The following is a 27780-nucleotide window of genomic DNA, read 5'->3' as shown; positions in this document are numbered from 1 at the left end:
TATTATAACATTATAAAATATTGGTGTAGACCCATTTGTAGTATTGTTTGGTGAATCTGGTCACCCTGGAAGAAGAATGTGATTGCATTGGGGAGGATGCAGAGGAGATTCACCAAGCATTTGCCTGCATTGGAGCATTTCAATTATAAGGATAGACTCGGTTTGTTTTCTGTGGAGTAGAAGAGGCGGAGAGCTGACCTGACAGAGGAATTTACAGTACTGTGTATCAAGATCTCTGAGTATCTAACCTAGTCCCAGTGTATTGATGCAGTTACAAAAAAGGCAAGACAGTGGCTTTATTTCATTAGGAGTTTGAAGAGATTTGGTCTGTCAACTAAAACACTTGAAAACTTCTATAATGTACCATGGAGAGCATTCTAAAAGGCTGCATCACTGGCTGATATGGGGGGTGGGGTGCCACTGCACAGGACTGAAAGAAGCTTCAGAAAGTCATAAAATTAGATAGCTCCATCTTGGGTACTTAGCTACGTAGTACCCAAGACATCTTCAAGGAGTAGTGCCTCAGAAAGGTGACATCCTTTATTAAGGACTCCCATCACCCAAGGCAAGCCCTCTTCTCATTGTTACCATCAGGAAGGAGGTACAGAAGCCTGAAAGCACACACCCAGCAATTCAGGACCAGCTTCTTCCCCTCTGCCATCAGGTTTCCAAATGGACATTGAAGCCATGAACACTACCTCACTTTTTTAAAAATATATATTACTTCTGCTTTTGCACTATTTTTAATCAATTCAATGCACAGGTAAATACTTATTGATTTACTTATTTATTCATTATTTTTCTCTCTACATTATCATGTATTGCATTGTACTTCTGCTGCTAAGTGAATAAATTTCATAACACTTGCCAGTGATATTAAACCTAATTCTGATTCTGATGTATAGAGCTAGGGAGCCAAAGACTTTTGCACAGTACTATGTTTGTCAAGGTGGAGCAGAGAGTGAGTTTGTAAATCTGGCGGGAGCAAAGGATGTTGGAAATGATTAAGGTGGAGCACTGTAAGAGGTGTGTGGGACAGGTGGCAGAGAAGGAGTTCCAGGGTCAGGTACAGACACACCCAGCCCTGAGACACCAGGCAAGGTCATTTGATTCTAAACAGTTGGTTTATTGATCATTATAGAAAGACCCTCTGGTTCTTCTCGCTCCCTTCCCTTTTTCCCAAGCATGATTCCCCTTTCCCTGCCTCCTTTCCACTCTCAGTCCACAATGGAGACCCATATCAGAATCAGGTTAATCATCACTCACATATCTCATGAAATTTGTTTTTTTTTGTGGCAGCAGTACAGTGCAATACATAAAATTACTGCAGTACTGTGCAAAGGTCTTATACACCCTAGCTATTTGACTTTTGCACAATACTGTACAATTATAGTTTGAATAAACAGTCAGAATCCTTCATGCATGGTGGCATGTCTAAAACAAGAATGCCTAAGCTTTAGAGGAGATCTCAGCAAGAAGTGGATGGTGGGATCTGGAATACATTCCCTGATGTACTGGGGTGGAGGGAAACATTCTCACAGCATTGAAGGATCATTTAGATGGCCATTTGACTCAGAAAGACATTAGAGGCCATGGACTTATTGCAGTATGTTGGAGGTTAGGGACTGATTCCTTTATGTTAGAGGTTCCTCCTCCTTCGACTATGTTGAGTCCTTCGATCCAGAAGAGCAACTTGGGAATCAAGAGAGATAAATTTTGTATCTAGTTGATCGATGTGTTTCTGCACTGCTAATGTAGTCTCCTTTCTATATGGCATTTCTATGCCCTTTATTGGTAAATAGTTGGGGTTTCTTTTCAACAGAATGGTGGTGAATGATTTTAATGAAGATAAATATTTAAGATTCAAGATAGTTTAACGTCATTCCCGGTACACAAGTGTAAGGGAGAACTAAATAATTGTTACTAGAGAACCGATGCAGCACAGAAAATAACAGTAAGGTAAAGAACACAATAATAAAAAAACAATAAATATAAATACATAAGATATATAAGATACATAAGCATAGAAGAATGAGGGGAGATTTGATAGAGGTATATAAAATTATGGTGGGTATAGATAGAGTGAATGCAAGCAGCCCTTTTCCACTGAGGCTAGGGGAGGAAAAAAAACAGAGGACATGGGTTAAGGGTGAATGGGGAAAAGTTTAAAGGGAACATTGAGGGGGGCTTCTTCACACAGAGAGCGGTGGGAGTGTGGAATGAGCTGCCAGATGAAGTGGTAAATGCGGGCTTACTTTTAACATTTAAGAAAAGCTTGGACAGGTACATGGATGAGAGCTGTATGGAGGGATATGGTCCAGGTGCGGGTCAGTGGGACTAGGCAGAAAAATGGTTTGGCACAGCAAAGAAGGGCCAAAAGGCCTGTTTCTGTGCTGTAATGTTCTATGGTTCTATATCTTATATTAGGGGCTCCCATCCTGGGGTATTGGTCTATGGCATAAAAAAGATTGAGAACCCCTGGCTTATATCAATAGATTGATCATGTGTCCATAATGTGATGCTTGGCCTAGGAATGTCTGTACGTTAGATGAGTCTGACAGAAAATGATGAATTTGTGGTTGTGTGGATATGAAAGAGTGGGTTAATGGGTGAATGTGTTGAGTAGCTGTGCTGCTTGGTGAAAGTAACCGTTAATGAGTCTGGTTGTCCTGGCGTGAATGCTACGTAGTCTGCTCATTGATGGGAGTGGGACAAGCAGTTCAGCAGCAGGATAGGTGAAATCCTTCATAATGTTACTGGCCTTTTTTCGGCACCTTTCGCTATATAAGTAACATGTGGTGTTACATGAGGCATTTACCATTGGAATGTGCAAACCATGTCTGAAAACTACATTGGTGTGGCTTTGACCATGTCTGCTAATCTTTGATACTTTCTTTAATTAGACATGCCCTTGTACGTAAGCACAATATATTTAACCAAGGAGGTTTTAGATTTGAGATGCTTTAAGATCATGAGAGTAAAGTAATATATGTGGCTCAGTGGCTTCAAACCCCATACCGAAAGTAACTAGATAAAAGTTAAGGCACCACCTCAGAATCGAAGGATGTCTGTTTAGAACAAAGATAAGGAGGAAATTCTTAGACAGAGGATGGTGAATCTGTGAACTTTATTGCTCCAGATGTCTGTGGTGGCAAAGACATTGGGTATACTTATAACAAAGGTTTATAGGTTCTTGATTAGTAAAGGGAATCAAAGGTTATGTGAGAAGGCAGGAGAATGGGGGTTGACAGGGATAATGAATCACACATGAATGGAATGATGGAGCAGATGGGCTGAGTGGCCTAATTTTGCTCCTACACCTTATGGTCTTGTGGTCTAACACACAAGCTCTGGCTGGCTTTCCAGTGTAATAGCGATGGTGTTGTCTTTTGCTTTAGACATAAATCTGAGGTCTCATCCTTGGTTTTAAGTGGATGTAACACATCGCATGATTTCAAAGAATAGTACAATATGTTCAAAGTCAAAGTCAAGGTCAAGTTTGTCATATGTTCAGGTACATATGGTGCAATAAAAAATATCTTTGCATCACAGACACATAACATCAGATAAGCAGTACTCAGAAGTCAAACATCAATTAAACATAAATTAAACACAACTTTTACAAGAAAAAAAAACAATTAGAAGAAGAATAGTCTATCTTAGTGCAAGTGAACAAAGTGGTCACAGTGTTGCTGAACTGTGGTGATTAGGGTTTTGCTGGTTAGTTCAAGAAGCGAATGGTTGAAGGAAGATGAATGTGGTTGTGTAGGATTTCAGGCATCTGTTCCTCCTGCCCAATTGTAGCTGCGAAAAGATGATATGACTGGATGGCGGGGATCCTTGATAATGGATGCTGCCTTCCTGAGGCAGGCTTTCCTGTAGATAGTCCTGATGATGGGGAAGAATTTACCAGTGAACACTACTCACTGCCGTGTCTTATGATCCTGTACCAGTTAATTTGTAATATTCCTATTTGTAATATACAAAAATACTAGTCCATCGCATATTGCATATTGTTAAAAAAAATCCGTAAAGGGAAAACCATTCTTGTGTGAAAACACTGAATAAGTTATTGGCTCATTCTCTTTAATAGATGAACAATTTGGTGCCATGAAAAATTCTTCAAGTTGTATAATTCCAGTGCCAAGGTATTTCAGGAGAGGTCAAGATTTGCATTTCATTCCCAGAAGAAATGAATTGCTTAAATTAAATAGAATCACCTTTTTAGCAGACAAAGCTTAACATATGTACCATAATCTACTCTCTTGCTAATGTATCTCTGCTTAAGCTTATAAGTAATTTAACCATTAAAGTGCATCATTTTTCTTTCAATGTGGTTGAGTTTCCTCTTGATTTTGGACCTGAGAAGGAGAGGTTTAATGGTAGACAATTATGCCCTTCAGTATAGTTCAGTGATATGGCACAGAGTAATTACTAGAAGTGCTGCTGATAGGAAAGCAATACTGAAACAATTAAACAATCAAATTATAGCGTGCATGTCCATATTTATAACCAATTTATCTCTCACTTCAAGAAGACAATTCAATCATTATGGAAAACCGTCATAGTTTAGATCAACTCTGGCTTGGTTGGTTTAAGTCATAGAGTCATAGAATTGTACACCATTGAAATGAATCCTTCTGACCACCTCTACCTTGTCGACCGCGAGCCTAACCACGTTCATCCCATTTGCCTGAACTAGGACCAATTCTCTCTATCCAAGCACTTGTCCAAGCATTTTTTAAACATTGTATTGGTACCTACCAGCACCACATACTCTGGCAGCTCATTCCAGATATTCACCTTCTTCAGTGTGAAAAGAACTTACTTCACAGATCTCATTGAAATTTGTCTCTCGCTAGCGATGAGCGCAATGCCTTACAGCACCAGCGAGCAGCAGTCAGGGCTCAAGTCCCTTTGCTATTGGTGTGGAGTTTCTACGTTCTTTCCATCATCAGCTGGGTTTCCTCTGTGTCCTCTAATTTCCTCACACATTCCAAAGACATTAGGGGCAGGGCTGGGGTAAGATATGGATGTGCTATGTTGGCACCGTAGGCATTGCGACACTTGGGAGCTCTCCCCAGCACATCCTCACACCATGCTAGTTGGTGATGCAAACAACACATTTTAATAAATCTAATTTTTAAAACTCTGTCCTCTAGTTTGAAACTTCCATACCCTGGGATAAAAATAAACATTCCGACTACCTTTCCTAAATCTGCCCTTCATAATTGTATGAACCTCTATGCATCAGCTTCCTATATTTCAGTGATGAAAAACACATCCTATCAAATCTCCCTTACACTTACAGCTCTCAGTTCCATGCATCATCCTGGTCAATCTCTTCTGCACTCTCTCTACTGCTAGCATATCCTTCCTGTAGTGTGGTGACTGGAAGTGCTCACAGGATTTTTTTTTTTTTGAGGTACAGCACAGAGCAGGCCCTTCTGGTTTAATGAGCTATATAGCCCAGCGAGCTACCTATTTAATCCTAGCCTAATCACAGGGCAATTTACAATGAACATTTAGCCTACTAACCAGTATGTCTTTGGATCACTGGAGGAAACTGGTGCACCTGGTGCAAACCTCCACATTCACAGAACGACTGTACAAGTTTCTTACGGATGACTCCCGAAATGAACTCCAAGCTCCAACACCCTGACCTGTAATAGGATCACACTAACTACTACTCCACTGTGGCACCCCATATTCCAGGAGTGCTCCAACAGTTGCAACAGGATATAAGACCATAAGACGTACAAAATTAGGCCATTTGGCTCATTCCGTCTGCACCACTGTTCCATCATGGCTGATTTATTATTTCTGTCAACCCCATTCTCCTGCCTTCTCTCCATAACATTTGACGCCCTTATTAATCAAGAAACCGTCACCCTCCGCTTTAAATATACTCAATGACCTGGCCTCCACACGTATCCGTGGCAATGAATTCCACAGATTCACCACACACTGGCAAAATAAATTCCTCCTTATCTCTGTTCCAAATGGACATCCCTCTATTCTGAGGCAATGCCCTCTGGTCCTAGAGTCCCCCACTATTGGAAACATCCTCTCCACATCCACTCTATCTAAGTCTTACAATATTTAATAAGTTTCTGTGAGATCTCCCCCCGCCATTCTTCTGAACTTCAATGAGTACAGGCCCAGGGCCATCAAATGCTCCACAGACATTAACCCTTTCATTCCTGGAATCACTTTCATGAGCCTCCTCTGAGCCATCTCCAATGCCAGCACATCTCTTCTGAGCTAAAGAGCCCAAAATTGCTCATAATGCTCCAAGTGTGGTATACTAACTTTCGTACTCTTTGCCCAGCCTTTGAGGGCAAGCATACCAAAAGTCTTCATCACTGCTGTATTTACCTGTGCTGCCACTTTCAGGGAAATGAGGATTCACCTTAAAGCCAAGTCCTCTTGTTTTGGGTTTTCCTTTCCCTGTGTCGATTTATTCACTTTTTCTAAGCTTCTCATGATTTTTTTTAAGCTCCTCCGATTCCTGTTTTCTAATAAATTCCTAACCTGCCCAACCCCTCTCCATAACTTAGGCCCTCAAGTCTTGACACAATTCTCAAACAAGAAGATACATTCTTGTCTCTTTTATTTCTAGAAATTTAACTATTCCCTCAAAAAATATTCAATAACTTGGCCTCCACTGCCGTCCACTGGTTCCTACCCTCAGAAGATTTTCCTACTCACTTCCAACCTGAAATCCCTTCTCCTGAGTCTGAGATTGTGACCTTAACCAGAAGGAGCATTCTTCCTAGTGACCTGTCAGAATGCAGCAGTTTTCAGTTCGATTCAGCCCCATCCTCACCATTGTTCTAAACTCTAAGTGAAAATAAACCATGCCCACGGCAGTCTTCCATCCCGAAACTCTGTGCCGTCAGCCTCTGTGGCATTCCCTTTATGTATATCCCTCCATATCCTTTTGTAGGTAAGGAGCCTATAATGATAGATCAGGCACATTAATGGAGAATCTGATACCCTGGTTGATAGCAGCAGGCTGTGTGAAAGTCAGGAGAATTACTTTTGGTCCAACTGTGACCAGACCCATACACGACTGTAATTACCCAGTCCTGACGAATGATCTCAGCCCAAAATGTCAAATGTTTATTCCCATCCATAGATGCTGCTTGACCTGCTGAACTCCTCCAGCATTTTGTGTGTATTGCTCTATATTTCCAGCATCGCAGTTCCATTGTGTCTATTACTTAAAACATTCTCTCTATGTGCTGCAAAAGGATATTCAGCTACTTATCCTCTCCATAGATGCTGCCTGACTTGCTGAGCTTCTCCAGCATTTTGTGAGTGTTGCACAACAAACCCAACATTTGCAGTATCTCCCATGTTTTTGTGTCCTAGCTATGATCTCCACATCTACTATTTTCCCTAGCAGAGTGTTTCAGGCAACTAATACCCCTGCATATAAAAAAAAACGTGCCTTGTAAAGCTGCTACCGGAGTGACTCTCCAGTGTAGCAGTTAGCGCAATCGTTTTACGCTGGTAGCGATCACTGATCAGGGTTGAATTCTCACTACAGTCTGTCAGGAGTTTGTACATTTAGCCTGCGAACACAGGGTTCCCTCCTGGTGCTCTGGCTTCCTCCCTCATTCCAAAGATGTATAGGTTAGTGCCAGTAAGTTGTGGGCATGCTATGTTGGCGCCAGGAACGTGGCAACACTTGCAGGTTGCACCCAGCACAATTCTCACTGATTTGATTTGATGCAAACCACATATTTCACTCCATGTTTCGATGTACATGTGACAAATAGGGCTATTCTTGTCTTTCCTAGAAACTTTTCCAAACTTATCTTAAAGCTATGCTTTCTATTATTTGATATACCCACCTCCCTCACACAAAACCACAAAGATTACTATTAGTAAGTACACGATTTATCCAAATGCAAGTACATCTTGTCTCTAAGAATCTTTTTATTTAGAGATACTGGCCCAATGAGCCCATTACACCCCTGTGACCAATTAACCTACGAACTCCCACGTATTTGCAAAGTGGGAGGAAATCGGAACGCCCGAAAGAAACCCACTCAGTGCAAGTTCCTTACAAATAGCAGTAGAATTGTGTCCAGGTCATAAACGCTGTAATAACATTATGCTAACCGCTACACCAGAGTGTTGCCATCCAATGGTTTCCCGAACACTTAGGTTATGTTCAGTGGCCTCTAAGATCCTGGTGTCTCCCTTTTTAAATAAAGGAATTACATTGCCAATTAGTAACACTGGGAAATGCAGGAGGAAGCCAGGAGGTCAGACAGCATTTAAGGAAATTAATAAACAGTTGACGTTTCAGGCCAAGACCTTTTATCAGGACTGGAAAGGAAGGGGTAAGAAGCCAGAAAGTCTACATTGTCTATTACCAGCTCACTGGGACTTCGTCAATAGCTAAAAATAATTCAATGATCTTTGTTACAGCATAAGAAGGCCTTCACTGCCAAGAAGGCCCACCAGCGCCTTTACTTCCTGAGAAGACTAAAGAAATTTGGCCTGTCCTCTGAAAACCTCACTAATTTTTATAGATGCACCGTAGAAAGCATTCTTCTAGGGTGCATCACAACCTGGTATGGAAGCTGTCCTGTCCAAGACCGAAAGAAGCTGCAGAAGATCATGAACATGGCGCAGCACATCACACAAACCTATCTTCCATCCTTAGACTTACTTTACATCGCACGCTGTCAGAGCAGTGCTGCCAGGATAATCAAGGACATGACACACCCAGCCAACACACTTTTTGTCCCTCCTCCCTCCGGGAGAAGTCTCAGGAGCTTGAAGACTCGTACAGCCAGATTTGGGATCAGCTTCTTTCCACCTGTGATAAGACTGCTGAACGGATCCTGACCCGGATCTGGGCCGTACCCTCCAAATATCCGGACCTGCCTCTCGTTTTTTTTTTCCACTACCTTACTTTCCATTTTTCTATTTTCTACTTATGAATTATAATTTAATTTTTTTAATATTTACTAATTTTTAATATTTAATATTTGTAATCCAGGGAGTGGGAAGTGCAGAATCAAATATCGCTGTGATGATTGCACATTCTAGTATCAATTGTTTGGCGACAATAAAGTATAAAGTATAAGAGCTGGTCAATAGGGATTAACACAGAAGGGTGAACACACTGGTCAGCATGGAGTACTTGGGCCAAATAGCTTATTTCAATGCTGTATGTTTTTATGATTGTCTTGTTCAGTCTCCTTCCTTACCTCCCACAGAATTCTGAGAAAGATCCCATCAAACCTTAGAAACCATAGAAAACTACAGCACAGAAACAGGCCTTTTGGCCCTTCTTGGCTGTGCCGAACTATTTTCTGCCTAGTCCCACTGACCTGCACACGGACCATATCCCTCCATACACCTCCCATCCATGTATCTGTCCAATTTATTCTTAAATGTTGAAAAAGAACTGGCATTTACCACCTCATCTGGCAGTTCATTCCATACTCCCACCACTCTCTGTGTGAAGAAGCCCCCCCTAATGTTCCCTTTAAACTTTTCCCCCCTCATCCTTAACCCATGTCCTCTGGTTTCTTTCTCCCCTTGCCTCAGTGGAAAAAGCCTGCTTGCATTCACTCTATCTATACCCATCATAATTTTATATACCTCTATCAAATCTCCCCTCATTCTTCTACGCTCCAAGGAATAAAGTCCTAACTTATTCAACCCTTCTCTGTAACCGAGTTTCTCAAGTCCTGGCAACATCCTTGTAAACCTTCTCTGCACTCTTTCAACCTTATTTATATTCTTCCTGTAATTTGGTGAGCAAAACTGAACACAATACCCCAGATTCGGCCTCACCAATGCCTTATACAACATCATCATAACATTCCAGCTCTTATACTCAATACTTTGATTAATAAAGGCCAATGTACCAAAAGCTCTCTTTACGGGCCTATCTACCTGTGACGCCACTTTTAGGGGATTTATGGTCCTTTATGGTCCTATCTACCTGTGACGCCACTTTTAGGGAATTTTGTATCTGTATTCCCAGATCCCTCTGTTCCACTGCACTCCTCAGTGCCTTACCATTAACCCTGTATGTTCTACCTTGGTTTGTCCTTCCAACGTGCAATACCTCACACTTGTCTGTATTAAACTCCATCTGCCATTTTTCAGCCCATTTTCAGCCCGGTCCAAGTCCCTCTGCAGGCTCTGAAAACCTTCCTCACTGTCTACTACACCTCCAATCTTTGTATCATCAGCAAATTTGCTGATCCAATTTACCACATTATCATCCATATCATTGATATAGATGACAAATAACAATGGACCCAGCACTGATCCCTGTGGCACACCACTAGTCACAGGCCTCCACTCGGAGAAGCGATTCTCTACTACCACTCTTTGGCTTCTTCCATTGAGCCAATGTCTAATCCAATTTACCACCTCTCCATGTATACCTAGCGACTGAATTTTCCTAACTAACCTCCCATGCGGGACCTTGTCAAAGGCCTTACTGAAGTCCAAGTAGACAATATCCAGTGCCTTCCCTTCATCCACTTTCCCGGTAACCTCCTCGAAAAACTCCAATAGATTGGTCAAACATGACCTACCATGCACAAAGCCATGTTGACTCTCCCTAATAAGTCCCTGTCTATCCAAATGCTTGTAGATTCTGTCTCTTAGTACTCCCTCCAATAACTTACCTACTACCGACGTTAAACTTACCGGCCTATAATTTCCCAGATTACTTTTCGATCCTTTTTTAAACAACGGAACAACATGAGCCACTCTGCAATCCTCCGGCACCTCATCCATAGATAGCGACATTTAAAATATTTCAGCCAGGGCCCCCGCAATTTCAACACTAGTCTCCTTCAAGGTCCGAGGGAACACCCTGTCAGGTCCCGGGGATTTATCCGCTTTAATTTTCCTCAGCCCTGGGGATTTGCCCAACATAACATATTTTCAAGCCATCCAATACCTCCTTGTCATAATAACATGCTTTAGAATCTCAAAATTCCTTCAAAGATCTCACCAACATGCATGTCCTTCTCCTTGGTGAATACTGATGTGAAGCACTTAATAGAACACAAAACATAGATGAATACAGCACAGAAGTGACCCTTTGGCCATGATGTTGTACTGACCTTTTAATCTACTCGACCATCATTCTAACCCTTCCTTCCTCAACAGCCCTTTATCCTCCATGTGCCTGTCCAAGAATCTCTTAAAAATCCCAAATGTATCAGCTTCTACCAGCACCCCTGGCAGTGTGTTCTCAGCACTTACCACTCTCGGAGTAAAAATTCCTCCCTCTGATATCGCCTCACTACAGGAAGGATAGAAAAGGTGCAGAAGACATTTACAAGGATGTTACCTGGATTGGGGAGCATGCCTTATGAGAAGAGGTTGAATGAACTCTGCCTATTCTCCTTGGAGCGATGATGGTGAGAGGTGACCTGATAGAGGTGTATAAGACGATGAGAGGCATTAATCGTGTGGATAGTCAGAGGCTTTATCCCAGGGAGGAAATAGCTAGCACGAGAGGGTGCAGTTTGAATGTGCTTGGAAGTAGGTACAGAGGAGATGTCAGGGGTAATTTTTTTATGCAGAGAGTGGTGACTGCATGGAATGGGCTGCCGGCGAAGTGGTGGAGGCGGATACGATAGGGTCTTTTAAGAGACTCCTGGACAGGTACATGGATCTCAGAAAAATAGAGGGCTATGGGTAACCCTAGGTAATTACTGAGGTAAGGACATAAACACAAAAGAATAGGGGAAAACACGATGGGTAGCAGAAGGAGGTGGAACCATGAGGGAGGTGATAGGCAGCTGGGGGAGGGGGCAGAGTGACATAGGGATAGGGGAAGGGAGGGGGAGGGAATTACCGGAATTTGGAGAATTCTGTGTTCATACCAAGGGGCTGGAGACTACCTAGACGGTATATGAGATGCTGCTCCTCCAACCTGAGTTTAGCCTCATCATGGCAGTAGAGGAGGCCATGTATGGACATATCTGAATGGGAGTGGGAAGCAGAGTTGAAGTGGGTGGCTACTGAGAGATCCTGTCTGTTTTGGTGGACAGAGCGGAGGTGCTCGACGAAGCGGTCCCCCAATCTGCGACGGGTTTCACCGACGTAGAGGAGGCCACACCGGGAACACCGGATGCAATAGATGACCCCAACAGACTCACAAGTCAAGTGTTGCCTCACTTGGAAGGACTGTTTGGGGCCCTGAATGGTGGCAAGAGAGGAGGTGTAGGGACAGGTGTAACACCTGTGCTTACAGGGATAAGTGCCAGGTGGGAGATCCGTGGGGAGGGACGTGTGGACCAGGGAGTCGCGGAGGGACCGATCCCTGCTGAAAGCAGAGAGGGGTGGAGAGGAAAAGATGTGCTTAGTCGTGGGGTCCTGTTGAAGGTGGCAGAAGTTGCGGAGGATAATGTGCTGGATCCGGAGGCTGGTGGGGTGGTAGGTGAGGACAAGTGGAACTCTGTCCCTGTTGTGGTGGCGGAAGGATGGGGTCAGAGCCGAAGTGCGGGAAATGGAAGAGATGTGGGCGAGGGCATCATTGATGACAGCAGAAGGGAAACCACGATCCTTAAAGAAAGAGGACATTTTTGAGATGTCCTGGAACAGAAAACCTAATCCTCGGAGCAGATGCGGCAGAGACGGAGGAACTGGGAATAGGGAATGGCATTTTTGCATGTGGCGGGGTGGGAAGAGGTATAGTTGAGGTAGTTAAGGTAAGGACATGTTCAGCACAGCATAAACACAAAATACTCTGCAGATGCTGGGGTCAAAGCAATATTCACAATACCCTGGAGGAACTCAGCAGGTTGGGCAGTATCCGTGGAAAGGATCAGTCAATCATTTCCACGGATGCTGTCTGACCTGCTGAGTTCCTCCAGCGTGTTGTGAGTTCAGCACAGCACTGTGGGCCAAAGGGTCTGTATTATGCTGTAGGTTTTCTGTGTTTATATGTTTCTAAACGTTCCTTAAAGACCTTAAAAACCTTAAAGAGATGTCCTGATGTCCTTTGACATTAACCATTGTCAACCTGGGAAAAAGGCACTGGTTGTCCACTCTATCTATGCCTCTTAAAATCTTATACATCTCAACCAAATCACCTCTCATCCTCCTTCACTCTAATGAGAAAAGCCCTGGCTCATTTTGCTTTTCCTCACAAGGCATACTTTCAAATCCATGCAGCATTGTGGTAAATCTCCTTTGCACCCTCACTAGTGCTTTAACTTCCTTCATAATTGAATTGAATTGAATTGAATGATCTTTATTGCCATTATACATAGGTACAGTGAAACTCTGTTTGCCTTCCTCTCAGGCAATTAAATAAAGCGGTAGATAAAAACAAGACAGTAATAAAGAAACAGTATTAAGTAGATAAGTAGCAGACAATAAGCTGCAGCAGCACCAGAATATCACAGTAATGCACAAAGTGCCGTTAGTGCAAGTATTTGAGTCTTTGTGTGTGCATGTGTGTGCTCACAGTTTCAGTCATTGTTCTGTGGGAGTGGTGTGATGGAGGCCACAACTCTGGGATAGAAGCTGTTCCTCAGTCTATTTGTTCTGGCTTTTAGTGTCCTGAACCTTTTGCTGGAGGGCAGCAGGTCAAACAGGGAGTTGTCGGGGTGTGTGGTGTCTCTGGTTATGCTGATTGCTTTCCTCCTGAGTCTGCTGGAATAGATGGTGTCCAGTCCTGGGAGCTCCATCCTGACAATTCACTGGGCCGCCCTCACCACGCGATGCAGGTCTTGTCGCTCAGCGGCTGTGCAGCCGGCACACCACACGGTGGCGTTGTTGATCAGGGCGGTTTCAATTGTGCTTCTGTAGAAGTTAAGCAACAGCTTTTGTGGGAGTTTGGCCTCTTTCAGCTTTTTGAGGAAGAAGAGTCTTTGTTGAGCCTTTTTTATGAGCAGCGAGGTTTTAGTGGTCCATGTCAGCTGTTTTGACATCATAACTCCAAGTAACATTAGGTTTTCCACACTTTCCACTACCTCTCCATGGGGTCTTCATGGACATTTTTAATCTGTCCCTGGCCCAGGCAGTTGTCCCCACAAGCTTCAAGATCGCCACCATCATGCCAGTGCCGAAGCATTCCACTGCCACTGGCCTGAATGACTTCCGTCCAGATGCACTCACCCCCATCATTGCAAAGTGCTTTGAGAGACTGGTTCTATCACGTGAAATCTTGTCCGCCCTCTACCCTGGACCCCCATCAATTTGCCTATTGCACTAACAGGTCAACAGAGGGTGCCATCTCCACAGTACTTCACTCTACCCTGACCCATTTGGACAGCCCCAACTCTTAAGTCAGAATGCTGCTCATTGACTTTAGTTTGGGATTCAATACTGCGATCCCCTCCAAGCTGATCACCAAACTTCGTCAACACAAGATAATCTGCAAATGCTGGGGTCAAAGCAACACTCACAACACGCTGGAGGAACTCAGCAGGTCAGGCAGCATCCGTGGAAAAGATCGGTCGACGTTTCGGGCCGGAACCCTGCTGAGTTCCTCCAGCATGTTGCGAGTGTCAGCAAACTTCGCCAGCTTGGTATCAGCGTATCCCTCTGCAACTGGACCTTGGACTTTCTGACTAACAGACCCCAATCAGTTAAGTTAGACAACTTCTCCTCCTCCATTCTCACCCTAAACACCGGCGTGCCTCAAGGCTGTGTGCTGAGCCCTCTTCTGTACTCCCTTTTCACCTATGACTGCGTTCCTGTACATGGTTCTAATTCCATAATCAAGTTCGCAGACAACACCATGGTGGTTGGTCTGATCAGAGGGGATGACGAGACGGCCTACAGGGATGAGGTCCAGCACCTGGCTGCGCGGTGTGCCAACAACAATCTGACCCTTAACACCCAGAAGACCAAGGAGATCATTGTGGACTTCAGGCGTGCTAGGAGCCACACTCACGTCCCTATCTATATCAACGGAACTGTAGTGGAGCGCATATCAAGCTTTAAATTCCTTGGTGTCCACATTTCTAAGGATCTCACCTGCTCCCTGAACTCCTCCATCCTGAGCAAAAAGGTGCAACAGTGCCTTTATTTCCTGTGGAGCATGAAGAAAGCTCACCTCTATCCTAGGATACTGACGGACTTTTACCGCTGTTCCATTGAGAGCATACTCACCAACTGCATCTCAGTGTGGTATGGCAATTGTCCCATATCGGACCGCAAAGCACTCCAGCATGTGGGGAAAACTGCCCAGCAGATTATCGGCACCCAATTGCCCACCATTGAGACATCTACCATAAACGCTGGCTGGGCAGGGCGAAAAGCATTATCAGGGATGCATCTCACCCTAACCATGGACTTTTTACTCTCCTGTCATCCAGTAGGCACTACAGGATCCTCCACTCCCGCACCAGAAGGCACCGGAAGAGCTTCTTGCCTGAAGCTGTGACCCTGCTGAAGCTCTCATCACAGCGCTAATCAGTATTGCATCTGTATTGTACTGTCTCAGTACTTTTATATTTGTGTGCTGTAGCACTTTTTTTATTTGCAGTTATTTTGTAAATAACACTATTCTTTGCATTTCTGGTCAGATGCTAAATTCATTTCATTGGCTTTGTATCTGTACTCGGCACAGTGACAATAAAGTTGAAACTAATTTAATCTAATATGTAGAGGGGTGTGTACTCTGTCCTTTGATCTCCTGAAGTCAATGATCATCTCTTTTGTTTTAGAAGTGTTAAGGACCAGGTCATTGTCCTTACACCACTCCGTCAGATGATCCACCTCAAGCCTGTAGGCTGTTTCACCCTCGTCCGAGATCAGGCCAACCACTGTGGTATCGTCCGCAAATTTAATTATGGAGTTGGAGGTGTAGATGGAGGTGCAGTCGTGTGTGAAGAGTGTGTAGAGCATAGGGCTCAGCACACAGCCCTGTGGGGTGCCTTAATGTGTGAGAGTACGAGTCTCTCAAAGCACTTCATGGCTCAGCCACTCCCTCTGGCTCCACACATAAATTCCCCACCTTTTCTCTATTGAGATATAGCCATGTCACCCAGCAATCCCCTGATTTAATCCTAGCCTGATGACAATCATAGGATAATTTACAATGACCAATTAGCCTGCCGATAAGTACATCTTTTGACTGTGGAAGGAAGCGTGAGTACCTGGAGAAAACCCACACGGTCACAGGGAGAACATACAAACTTCTCACGGGCAGTGGCAGGAGTGGTACCTGGCTTGTTGGTACTGTGAAACATTGTACTAACCACTAGACTACTGTGTCGCTCCTAATACACATATATAACATTGCTCGAAGACACATATATAATGCCTTAGGATTCTCCTTAATTTTACTTGCCAAGGAGATTCCAAGGCCTCGTTAAGCCCTTTTGTTTTATTTTGTTTGTGTTCTTTGCTGATTCCTTTGTATTTCTCAAGGACCTTGTCTGACTTCATTTTCCTAAACCTTAGAAATGCTTTCTTATCCCAAACAAGAGAGAATCTGCAGAAGCTGGAAATCCAAGCAAAACACGCAAAATGCTGGAGGAACCTCAGCAGGCCAGGCAGCATCTATGGAAATGAGTACAGTTGATGTTTCAGGCCAAAACTCTTCGGCAGGACTCAGGAAGGGTCTCGGCCTGAAACATCAACTGTACTTTTTTCCATGTATGCCGACTGGCCTGCTGAGTTCCTCCAACATTTTGCGTGAAAGCTTCCCATATTTTTCTTTTTCATAGAACTAATGAAGAGGGCCACACGTTATTTATCTCCTCACTTAGAGATACAGTGCAGAGTGGGCCCATCTGGTCCTTCGAGGCACGCCGCCCAGCAGCCCTCCGATTTAACTCTGGACTAATCACAAGACAAACCTACTAACCAGTATATCTTTGGACTGTAGGAGGAAACCAGAGCACCTGGAGGAAACCCACTGCACACAGGAAGATGCGTCATTTTCTTACAGAGGATACTGGAAATGAACTCCAAACCCCAACAATCTGAGTTGTAATAATGTCATGCTACTCTACACAGAAAGGAGTTATAAGCAAAAATGCCACTAGGTCAAGACAGCATAGTGCTTTTAAACACATTGACTCACAGCACTGAGAGCGACAGTCAAAGAGGGAGTACAGAAATTAAGTTTATTTTTACCTTACTCTGCAGAATGTGATTATTTATTTATATAGTGTTTCTCAAGATATCACAAAACACTTTACAGACAATGAATTAATCTTTGCAAATGGCTGTCACTGTTAAATCATTCATAACATAAGAATGTCATTGGGAAGGCCCAATGGCTAACTTTAGATGTCCTTGAGAAAGTAGAGATGAATCTCTTCCTTGAATCACAACAGTATGTTCACAGGTTCATAACAGGGTGTACTTGTCTTCATCATTCTGGACATTGAGTGTAAAAAGTCAACAAGTTACATTGCAGGTGTATTAAACAATGGTTGGTCCATGCTTGGAGTGTTGTGCGCAGTTCTGGTCACCGCATTTCAGGAAGGATGTGGAAACTTTGAGAAGGAAGAGACTCACCAGGATGGGACTATATTAGCTGGAAAAACTTAGATTCCAAAATCATATGGTGCAGAAACCCTAAACTGGAGGGCACAGATACAAGATAAGGGATGTGTTTTCTGTGGAGCATTTGAGGCTGAGGTGAGATCTGACGGAAATATGCAAAATTCTGAGAATCATACATAAGGTTAGTAGGCAGTTTATTTTTCCCCAGAGTGGATATATCAGATACTAGAATACAAAACTGCAAGAAGAGCTCATTATTGGACATAGGGCATAGAACATTACATAGAACACAATGTTGTGCTGACCATGTAACCTACTCTAGAAACTGCCTAGAATTACCCTACCGCATAGCCCTCTATTTTTCTAAGCTCCATGTACCCATCTAAGAGTCTCTCATCTGCCTCCACCACCGTTTCTGGGAAGGCAATCCATACACCCACCACACTCTGTGTGATAAACTTACCCCTGACATCCCCTCTGTACCTACTTCTGAGAACTAAAACTATGCCCCCTCATTTTAGCCATTTCAGCCCTGGGATAAAGCCTCTAGCTATTCACACAGTCAATGCCTCTCATCATCTTATACACCCCTATCAGGTCACCCCTTATCTACCATCGCTCCAAGGAGTAAAAGCCAAGTTTATTCAAACTATTCCTATAAGGCACGCTCTCTAATCCAGGCAACATCCTTGTAAATCTCCTCTGCACTCTCTCTATAGCATCTCCATCCTTCCTGTAGTGAGATGACCAGAACCGAGCACAATACTCCAAGTGGGGTCTGACCAAGGTCTTATATAGCTGAACATCACCTCACGGCTCTTGAACTCAGTCCTATGGTTGATGAATGCCAACACGCCATACGCCTTCTTAACAACACTGTCAACATAAGCAACAACTTTGAGTGTCCTATGGACACAGGCCCCAAGATCTCTCTGATCCTTCACACTGCCAAGAGTCTTACCATTAATACCATATTCTGTCTTAAATTTGACCTACCAAAATAACCATTTCACACTTATCTAGTTTGAACTCCATTTGCCACTTCTCAGCCCAGTTCTGCATCCTATCAATGTTGTGTTGTAACCTCTAACAACCCTTCAGATTATCCACAACACCCCCCAACCTTTGTGTCATAATTATACTTACTAACCCACCCTTCTACTTCTTCATGCAGGTCATTTATAATAATCACAAAGAGGAGGTGTCCCAGAACAGATCCTTGTGGGACATCACTGGTCACCATCATCCATGCAGAATTCAATCATCTACACCACCCTTTGCCTTCCATGGGCAAGTCAATTCTGGATCCACAAAGCAAGGTCTCCTTGGAGCCCATGCCTCCTTCCTTTCTGAATGAAAGTAACCACAGCACAGTACAGTCCCTTCAGCCCACAATGTTGTGCCAACATTTTAACCTACTTTAGGATGAATCTAATCCTTCCCTCCTACATAACTCTCCATTTTACTATTATCCGTGTGTCTATATAAGAGTTTCTTAAATGCCCCTAATGTATTTGCTTCTACCACCACCCCTGGTAGTGCATTCCACACACCCACAACATGCTGTGTAAAGAACTTAACTCAGCCAAGCTCGAACACATTTCATCTTGAGTCTTCTGAATTTAGATTGAACCCTTCACCCCATCAGCTAGGTTGAGCTCCTTCTGCAAACCACCTGGAGGAAAAGGAAGGGCTGCCCATCTCTGAGGACCACACTTGATTTAATTAGCTGAGAGTGTATGTGTCTTCTCTGAGTTAACAGTGCACACAGAAGGGAGAGGATCAGGAGACTTGCTGCCTCTTTACTTATTGAACAGTTCTCCATAAAAAAAAAACACTGTCCTGAAGGAAAGGGTAATGAAAAACAGGATCTCGGGAATTTAACCCAAACCCGAGGCATATTCAAGATCCCTTGAGTGTCATAGTTTGAGAAGACAAGATAGAAATGCCGGTAGATTAAATCTCCCCTGACACTTTTATTTGAATGATATGAACATTAGTGGATCCATATCCTTGTTCCAAAAATAAGTTTCCATAGAAGAAAAGTATTTTAATAAAAATATGTGTCATCTATTGAATTAGATCACAGAATATGGAACAGTATGGCACAGAAAAAGGCCCTTTAGCCCACAATGTTGTGCCAAGCTAATTATCTAATGATTCCTAATTCCATTAATGCTTCTGCCTGCACATGGTCCATATTCCACCTTTCTCTGTGCATCTGTGTGCCTAGCTAAAGTCTCTTAAGCACCTCTGTTATGTCTACCTCTATTACCGCTCTCAGCAGCACAATACAAGCATTTGCAGCTCGGTGTAATAACTTGCCCCGCACATGTTCAACTTCCCCCGCCTCACCTTAAATGCATCCCCTCTAGTATGAAGATTATGAATGTTTGAAATATTCATGTTTTCACATTCACAAATAATGTACAGAGGATGACACAGCAGTGTAGTGGTTAGCACAATGCTTTACAGTGCCTTTGAGCACACCTACATGAAACATTGCCGTGGAGAAGCAGCATCCATCATCAAAGATCCTCACCGCCCAGACCATGGTCTTTTCTCACTGCTACCATCAGGTAGAAGGGACAGGTGCCTCAGGACTCGCACCAACAGGTTCAAGAACAGTTACTACCCCTCAACCATCAGGCTCTTCAACAAAAGTGGATAACTATGCTCATTCTACTTCTGGTGTTCTCACAACCAATAGTCTCACTTTAAAGGCTCTTTATCTTGTCATTTCATGCTTATTATTTATTACTATTTAATTATATCTGCATTTGCACAGCCTGTTGTCCATTGATCCCGTTTACAGTTACTGTTCTATAGATTTGCTAAGTATGTCCACAGAAAAAGATTCTCAGAGTACATGAATGTACTCTGATAATAAAGTTCACTTTGAACTTTGAACTTCAGTGAGATTTGGGTTCGTTTCCTGCAGATATCTTTAAAGATTTTGAACATTCTCTCTGTGATCATATGGGATTTCTCTGGGTGCTGCAGTATCCTCCCACACTCAAAAACTCCATTAGGGTTTGTAAGTGTTGACATGCTATGTTGCCTAGCACAATACTCGCGGATTTAAGTTGATACAAACAATGCACTTTACTGTACATTTTGATGCACATATGACCAATGCCATAAATATACTCCACCTGGGTAGCTTCTAACCTAATGGCATGAATATTGATTTCTCCTTCCAGTTAAAAAAATTCTGTCCCACTTCTCTCTTCTTCTGTTCCCGACTCTGGCCTCTTACCTCTTCTTACCTGCCTATCACCTCCCCCTGAATCCCATCCTCCTTCTTTTTCTCCTATGGCCCAATCTCCTCTCCTGTCCAATTCCTTCCTGTCTAGCCCTTTACATTCCCCAGCCACCTAGCTTCGCCTATCACCCTCTAGCTGGTCTTCCTTCCCCTTCCCTACCTTTTTATTCTGGATTCTTCCTCCTTCCTTTCTAGTCCTGAAAAAGGATCTCAGCCCAAAGCGTTAACTGTTTCTTCAGTTTCATGGATAGCTACCTGAGCTGAGTTCCTCCAGTCTTTTGCGTGTGCTGCTTGATCTTTAATTTTCCTTGAATTCAATCTTTAACACAATTTCTCTTGCAGGAGTAATAAGGACTGCCCTTTCGAACATGGACCGAGAAGCCAGGGAAGAATACCTTGTGGTGATACAAGCAAAGGATATGGGAGGCCACATGGGAGGACTGTCTGGGACCACAACTGTTACCATCACACTGACTGATGTTAATGACAACCCCCCCAAGTTTACCCAGAGTAAGTGCCATCAATCACTGCTGTTCCATTATTTGACTAAGCCACATGTGAAGATCTATTATTGTACACTATGCAATGAATACATTCAGGTTATTTAAAAAAAGAAAGTTACGGAACAGGTTTCCTTTACATAAGCATCTCTTGAGCAACCAACCAAACAGCTGCCATCTGCACGATCGCACATGGCCCAGTGCCTCTCTCCAAAGTCAAGTGCACCTCAATTCTCCAGTGAATTTAATTCTGATTGTCACAAACCCCATGTTCCTTCTCACTGAACCATCTCTGTCTGCAAGAAAGAGAGTTCTTTCTTTCTGAAATATCTCCCAAGTCCCGCTCAGTTGCCTTGCAACCAATTTATTTTTAAATTATAGTCATTATTCTGAAGTAGCCAATCTGAACACAGTGAACTTGGACAAATATCTGTGTAGCAATAGCATTTTTTTACATTTTTCTGATTAGGAATAACTAACTTGCACTTCTTTGAAATAGATTGAGTACAAAGTTCAAAGTGAATTTATTAGCAACGTAAATGTATTGTATGTCATCATATACAGCCCTGAGATTCATTTTCTTGTGGGCATACTCAATAAATCCATAGAATAATAACTGTGACAGAATCAGTGAAAGACATTATCTACTTGGGTGTTCAATGAGTGTGCAAAAGACAACAATGTGTGCAAATACAAAAAGAAAGAATTCAAAAAATTCCGGTCCCAATGTCATCCATCCCTCATTACCTGCTGAAGTTCCAACAAGAGAAATTCAGATGTCATCTCATTTCTGTGTTGTATATTGTTTTTTTTTGAAGTACACTCCGAGGCCTTTTTATTAGGTACATGAGTATACCTAATAAAGTGGCCACAGGAATGAAATCCATCATAGTCTTCTGCTGCTGTAGCCCACTCACTTAAAGGTTCGGAGTGTTGTGTGCTCAGAGATGCTCTTCTGCACACCGCTGTTGTAATGTGTGGTTATTTGAGTTACTGTTGCTTTCCTGTCAGCTTGAAGCAATCTGACCATTCTCATCTACCTCTTTCATTAACAAGGCATTTTTGCCCACAGAATTGTCACTCACACAATGATGTTTGTTTTTTGCACATTCCCTGCAAACACTACAGACTGTTGTGCGTAAAAGTCTCGGGGAGATCAGCAATTCCTGAGATACTCAAACCACAAGGTTTCAGAGTCAAAGTCATTTTGATCACATTTCTTCCCTATTAAGCTGTTTGGTCGGAATAAAAGCTGAACCTCTTGACCATGTCTGCATGTGTTAATGCATTGAGTTGCAGACATGTGATTGGCTGATTAGATATTTGTATTAACAAGCATGTGTGAAGGTGTACCGAAGAAAGTGGTGACTGAGTTTATTTTTTGCCATTGTTGAATGATATGTCAAACTGAGTCCCCATCTGCTCTATTTATGGTTGTAAAAATTTCTACATGTCTTCTACGAAGGACTTTGAAGAGTGATACAATCAAATGAGACTAAATGAGCTCCGCTTTCAAAGAGCTAGCATGTGAAGATTGGACCGAATGGGCAATGTGATCCTGAGCACATTGGTTGTGTGGCTTTGATAGGTTTAAGGTCTCTAGGTATGTGATAGTCAGCTGAAACCAGCCTCAGGAAGTAATGAGGCATGGATTTCCTTCAGATTTTACCAAATCAGAATCGGAATCGTGTTTATTATCACTGATATTGGTCGTGAAATTTGTGGAGACAGTACAGAGCAACATATTTAAAAATTACAATAAGAAATATATATATATATACACGGGTTTTTAATATGGGATATTAAACAGAAAGATGCAGGAATGGGAAGTAGATAAAAAATAAACTGACAGGAGACAGCTCAGATAAATATTTGTGCACTGATTCAGTGACATTGCTTGAGGAGGAAGCCTTGTCAGAGCATCTCAGAATCAGAATCAAAAAGGTTTTTATTACTGACATTGGTCTTCAGATTTGTTGTTTTGTAGTAGCAGTACAGAACAATGCATTAAAAATTACAGTAAGAGATATATCGTACTGTGCAAAAGTTTTAGGTACTCTATCTATCTAGCTATCTATCCATCTATCTCTTTCTCTATGTATATATCTAAGACATTTGCACAATACTGTAGCAGCAGAGTTACGCCATTCAGCCCATCGAGTGATCTAGCTTTCCACCTTGGCTAATTTGTAATTTCTCTCAAGACATGGAGTTCGGTCAGGAAACTAGGGGGGAAGAACTGCAGTGAATGAAGCAGGTTTATTCTCCTTGATTGGTTTGAGGTGATTTAGGTAAGGTGTTGACATTGTAAATAAGGAGACATTGTTTACTCCGGTGGATGGATGGTAGTCAAAGGTCGCAAGGTGTTCAACTAAAGATCCAGAGGAAAGATGTGGAGAATTTCATGTTAAATTCAGTGAGCACAGATGATCTGAACTCCACTGGTTGTCAGGATAGTGGAAGCTGATTTAGAAGGAAGACTGAGGAGGAAATTGGGCGGCCACGTGAAAAAGGGAGCCTTGAAAGACTATTTAACATCATTGTTCACCTGACTAGCTGGGTCCCAGATGTAATTGGAGCTTTTGATGAAACATTAAGTGTAAGCACTGTTGTATCACAGAGACATAGAAAAACTACAGCACAATATAGGGCCTTCGGCCCACAGAGTTGTGCCGAACATGTCCCTACCTTAGAAATTACTAGTGTTACCCATAGCCCTCTATTTTTCTAAACTCCAATTACCTATCCAGAAGTCTCTTAAAGACCCGATTGTATCTGCCTCCACCACCCATGCCGGAAGCCCATTCCACGCACTCACCACTCTCTGAGTAAAAAACTTACCCCTGACATCTCCTCTGTACCTACTCCCCAGCAGCTTAAACCTGTGTCCTCTTGTGGCAACCATTTCAGCCCTGGGAAAAAGTCTCTGACTATCCATACGATCAATGCCTCTCATCATCTTATACACCTCTATCAGGCCACCTCTCATCCTCCGTCGCTCAAAGGAGAAAAGGCTGAGTTCACTCAACCTGTTTTCATAAGGCATATTCCCCAATCCAGGCAACATCCTTGTAAATTTCTTCTGCACCCTTTCTATGGTTTCCACATCCTTCCTGTAGTGACGTGACCAGAACTGAACACAGTACTCCAAGTGGGGTCTGACCAGGGTACTATATAGCTGCAATATTACCTCTCGGCTCCTAAATTTAATTCCCCGATTGATGAAGGCAATACACAGTACGCCTTCTTAACCACAGAGCCAACCTGGCGTCCTATGGACTCGGACCCCAAGATCCCACTGATCCTCCACACTGCCAAGAGTCTTACCATTAATACTATAGTCTGCCATCATATTTGACTTACCAAAATGAACAACTTCACACTTATCTGGGTTGAACTCCATCTGCCACTTCTCAGCCCGGTTTTGCATCCTATCAATGTCCCACACCTTTGACAGCCCTCCACACTATTCACAACACCCCCAACCTTTGTGTCATCAGCAAACTTACAAACCCATCCCTCCACTTCCTCATCCAGGTCATATATAAAAATTACGAAGAGTAAGAGTCCCAGAACAGATCCCTGAGGCACACCACTGGTCACCGACTCCATGCAGAATATGACCCATCTACAACCAATCTTTGCCTTCTGTGGGCAAGCCAGTTCTGGATCCACAAAGCAATATCCCATGGATCCCATGCTTACTTACTTTCTCATGAAGCATTGCATGATGAGAGAATAAGAAGTGCGTGGGCACGAACTCAAACGCCCTTCAAAGGATCTGCATGGGAACAAATGAACTTTCTGCTGGGGTGAGACTTGCCTGCTGAACAGGAGAAATGGCTGTTACTAAATGAGCCATGCTTTTGGTTTTTCTTTTCTTCCTTCGATCGAACCATAGGATCATAAAACATAGAAGCAAAATTAGGCTATTCAGCCCATCAAATCTACACTACCTTTTTAAAACATTTATTTAGAATTAAATCATGTTAACAGGCCCTTCTAGCCCATGCCACTCAATTACACCCATATGTCCAATTAACGTACTAATGCTTTGGAATTAGTTCAAGAATAATCAGTCTTTGAAATGTGAGGATAAATCAGAGCACCTGGAGGAAACCCATGCAGTCACGGGGAGAACAGACAAACTGATTGCTGGCACTGTAACAATGTAACACTTACCGCTATCATACAATTGATTTTCTTCTCAACTCCATTCTTCAGCCTTCTCTCCATAAACATTGATGCCCTGACTAAGCAAACCTTTCCCCCCAAGTGTTGGTCACCTCCTTCCACCCCCTACTCATTCTCCTCCTCCCCCACTGAGTGTGTGTGAAATCAACAACACAAGTACTGAGCTAAACTAACAATTAGCATTGGTAATTGGTTTATTGTTGTCACATATAAAGAGTGAAAAACTTTGTCTACATGCCATCTAGACCAATCATTCCATATTTAAGTACATTGAGGTAGTAAAAAGAAAAGTGAATAGAGAACGTACACTCAGTAGACTCTTTATACTGAATAAACTGGCCTGTGAGGGGATGCTTGTGGTCTTCTGCTGCTGCAGCCGATCCACTTCAAGGTTCGACATGTTGTGCATTCGGAGATGCTCTTCTGCACACCGCTGTTGTAATGTGTGGCCATGTGAGTTACTGTCACCTTCCTGTCAGCTTGAACCAGTCTGGACATTCTCCTCTGACCTCTCTCATTAAAAAAACATTTTCACCCATAGAACTGCTACTAATTGGATTGTTTTTTTATGCAGCATTCTCTGTAAACTCCAGGGCAGAGGTTCCCAAGCTCTGGTTCACAGACCCCTTGGTTAATTTTAAGGCTTCATAGCATAAAATAGGTTGGGAATCCATGTTGTATGTGAAAGTCCCAAGATATCATCAGTTTCTGAGATTCTCAAACCACCCGTCTGGCAGCAACAGTTGTTGCATGGTCAAAATCAGTTAGGTCACATTTCTTCCCCATTCTGATACTTGGTCTGAAGTTTTCGGATGACTCTGCCATAGTTGGATGCATCAGCAAGGGAGATGAGGCTGAGTACAGGGCTACAGTAGGAAACTGTCACATGGTGTGAACAGAATTATCTGCAGCTTAATGTGAAAAAGACTAAAGAGCTGTTGGTAGACCTGAGGAGAGCTAAGGTACCAGTGACACCTGTTTCCATCCAGGGGGTCAGTGTGGACATGGTGGAGGATTACAAATACCTGGGGATACGAATTGACAATAAACTGGACTGGTCAAAGAACACTGAGGCTGTCTACAAGAAAGGTCAGAGCCGTCTCTATTTCCTGAGGAGACTGAGGTCCGTTAACATCTGCCGGATGATGCTGAGGATGTTCTACGAGTCTATGGTGGCCAGTGCGATCATGTTTGCTGTTGTGTGCTGGAGCAGCAGGCTGAGGGTAGCAGACACCAACAGAATCAACAAACTCATTCGTAAGGCCAGTGATGTTGTGGGGATGGAACTGGACTCTCTGACAGTGGTGTCTGAAAAGAGGATGCTGTCCAAGTTGCATGCCATCTTGGACAATGTCTCCCATCCAGTACATAGTGTACTGGGTGGCACAGGAGTACGTTCAGCCAGAGACTCATTCCACCGAGAAGTAGCACAGAGCGTCATAGGAAGTATTCCTGTCTGTGGCTATCAAACTTTACAACTCCTCCCTTGAAGGGTCAGACACCCTGAGCCAATAGGCTGGTCCTGGACTTATTTCCTAGCATAATTTACGTATTACTATTTAACTATTTATGGTTTTATTACTACTTATTATTTATTATTTATGGTGCAACTGTAATGAAAACCAATATCCCCCAGGATCAATAAAGTATGACTATGACTATGACTATAACAACTGAACTTCTTGACCATGTCTGTATGGTTTTATGCATTGAGTTGCTGCCACATGACTGGCAGATTGGATATTTGCATTAATGAGCAGGCATACAGGAGTACCTCATGAAGTGGCCACTTAGTATACAGTGAAATGTGTTGTTTCCAATTCACTTGTGTTGTTTATATAGGGCTTTCTGAGTGTATGTTTGTAGTTCTCAATGCCATCCCCACTGCTCCTCTGCCTCTTTGTGTCTAATAAAGTGGCCACTAAGTATATATCGCTTCTTTATCAGAGGTGGATATGAATTCTTGAATTTCCTACCCAATAGCATCAGTTGGACTCATTCAACACATAGATTGTAGCAATTTCTAAAGGTAGCTCAGCAGAATCTTAAAGCCAAATAGCTACGAGCAATAAATGTTGGTCTCACCAACAATGCCCCCAATTGTTTGGCAAACTAAAACTGCAATTAGAGCAAATTCTTCACACCAGCTTGAATGCAATGGTTCAGGGATCAGATGGCACAGGGGAGTGGAGGGTGTTAGAGTAGCTTAGAGGTTAGTACAGTGCTATTACAGCTTGGGGCATTCCTGGGTTCAGAGTTCAATGTTGTGGACCTTCTTGTCTCCTTCTGGAAGGAGTCTGCAGATCCACTGCACGGAATGCCTGGGTTTTCCCCGGGGTGCTCCGG

General features: G+C 43.0%; 1 protein-coding gene across 1 annotated transcript in view; it reads left to right on the top strand.

The window, feature by feature from the left end:
- Positions 1–27780, top strand: part of LOC140210733 (cadherin-8-like) — a 341499-nt gene that overhangs the window by 189555 nt on the left and 124164 nt on the right. The window contains exon 5 of the mRNA XM_072279963.1: positions 21083–21250. Within this exon, the coding sequence (XP_072136064.1) occupies positions 21083–21250 (168 nt within the window). The remainder of the gene's footprint in view (positions 1–21082; positions 21251–27780) is intronic.

The sequence above is a fragment of the Mobula birostris genome, chromosome 15 (genome assembly GCF_030028105.1).
Source record: "Mobula birostris isolate sMobBir1 chromosome 15, sMobBir1.hap1, whole genome shotgun sequence".
Lineage (NCBI taxonomy): Eukaryota > Metazoa > Chordata > Chondrichthyes > Myliobatiformes > Myliobatidae > Mobula > Mobula birostris.
Note: the sequence above shows the minus strand (reverse complement) of the source record. Positions and strands in the feature narration are given on the sequence as shown.